The 839-nt window shown below is 42.8% G+C and overlaps 1 protein-coding gene across 3 annotated transcripts in view; it reads right to left on the bottom strand.

Moving 5' to 3' along the window:
- The window catches only part of Myo81F (unconventional myosin 81F), a 58,239-nt gene extending 57,761 nt beyond the window's left edge, over positions 1-478 (bottom strand). For all 3 annotated transcript variants that reach the window (XM_088192474.1, XM_088192475.1, XM_088192473.1), the window contains exon 1: positions 280-478. In XM_088192474.1, the coding sequence (XP_088048600.1) occupies positions 280-307 (28 nt within the window). In that variant the 5' untranslated portion in view covers positions 308-478. The remainder of the gene's footprint in view (positions 1-279) is intronic.
- Between the last annotated feature and the right edge of the window lie 361 nt (positions 479-839).

Raw genomic sequence — 839 nt, forward strand, 5'->3', positions numbered from 1 at the left:
CAGCCTTTCGTTTCAGTATTAAGCGCAAAATAGGAATCGGATGAAAATAGTATCATGTTGTGTTATGTTCGAAGCTCGAAAGCTCGAATCGATAGGCGTAGGGGTTGGCGGCGAATAGATCGCCGGTGGGTGTGTGCGAAAATCGGGCGCATGCCTTCTGAGCTCGACGGTTCCGGGAATAATTCTTAATCGTTTTCTGTATGAAAACTTGGTAGATATAAGTGAACGGCTAGGGGGTGGATCTCTATTGTATTAGGGATGGCGAAATGTGCAACTTACCCTCCGCTTTAGCGCTATGTGCCACCATCACTTCAGGTTTCGTTAATTAAACTCAGGTTCATTTCACACGATAAATCCATAGCGCACTCGCGATCGTCACAGTGTCGACGGGCACCAGTCAGAAAAACGAAAACAAGAACATATGTATATTTGGAGTCGAGAGCGACGAACCATCCCCGACGGCGGGCCGCAGCTTACTGGCTCTGCGGCTTTGCCGAGACCCCGACAGTTGGCGCGTCTGCGCATGTGACGTCATGCCTGTGACGTCACATACAATATCGAAATTCAAATTTGAGTTTGCAATTAAAATAAAATTCAACTGCGTTAAAACTTTGTTGGCTAACATTTCCATTTATCAAACAACAAATTAGGCAAATTATCCGAAAAAGCTCAATTTGATAAATGCCTACGCGAAAAATGCGTAGGCAGAAAATGCGCACAGCGATAATAAAAAATATTATTTTAATATTTTAGCTAAATGAAACTAATCTAGTTTCGCCGCGATGAATAGTTATTTTTTGATTATGACCTGAGAGTATTTCAGAGTATTTGCCCAAATG

The sequence above is a fragment of the Plectrocnemia conspersa genome, unplaced genomic scaffold (assembly GCF_051122295.1).
Source record: "Plectrocnemia conspersa isolate PC_06_02 unplaced genomic scaffold, ASM5112229v1 ptg000009l, whole genome shotgun sequence".
Taxonomy (NCBI): Eukaryota; Metazoa; Arthropoda; class Insecta; order Trichoptera; family Polycentropodidae; genus Plectrocnemia; species Plectrocnemia conspersa.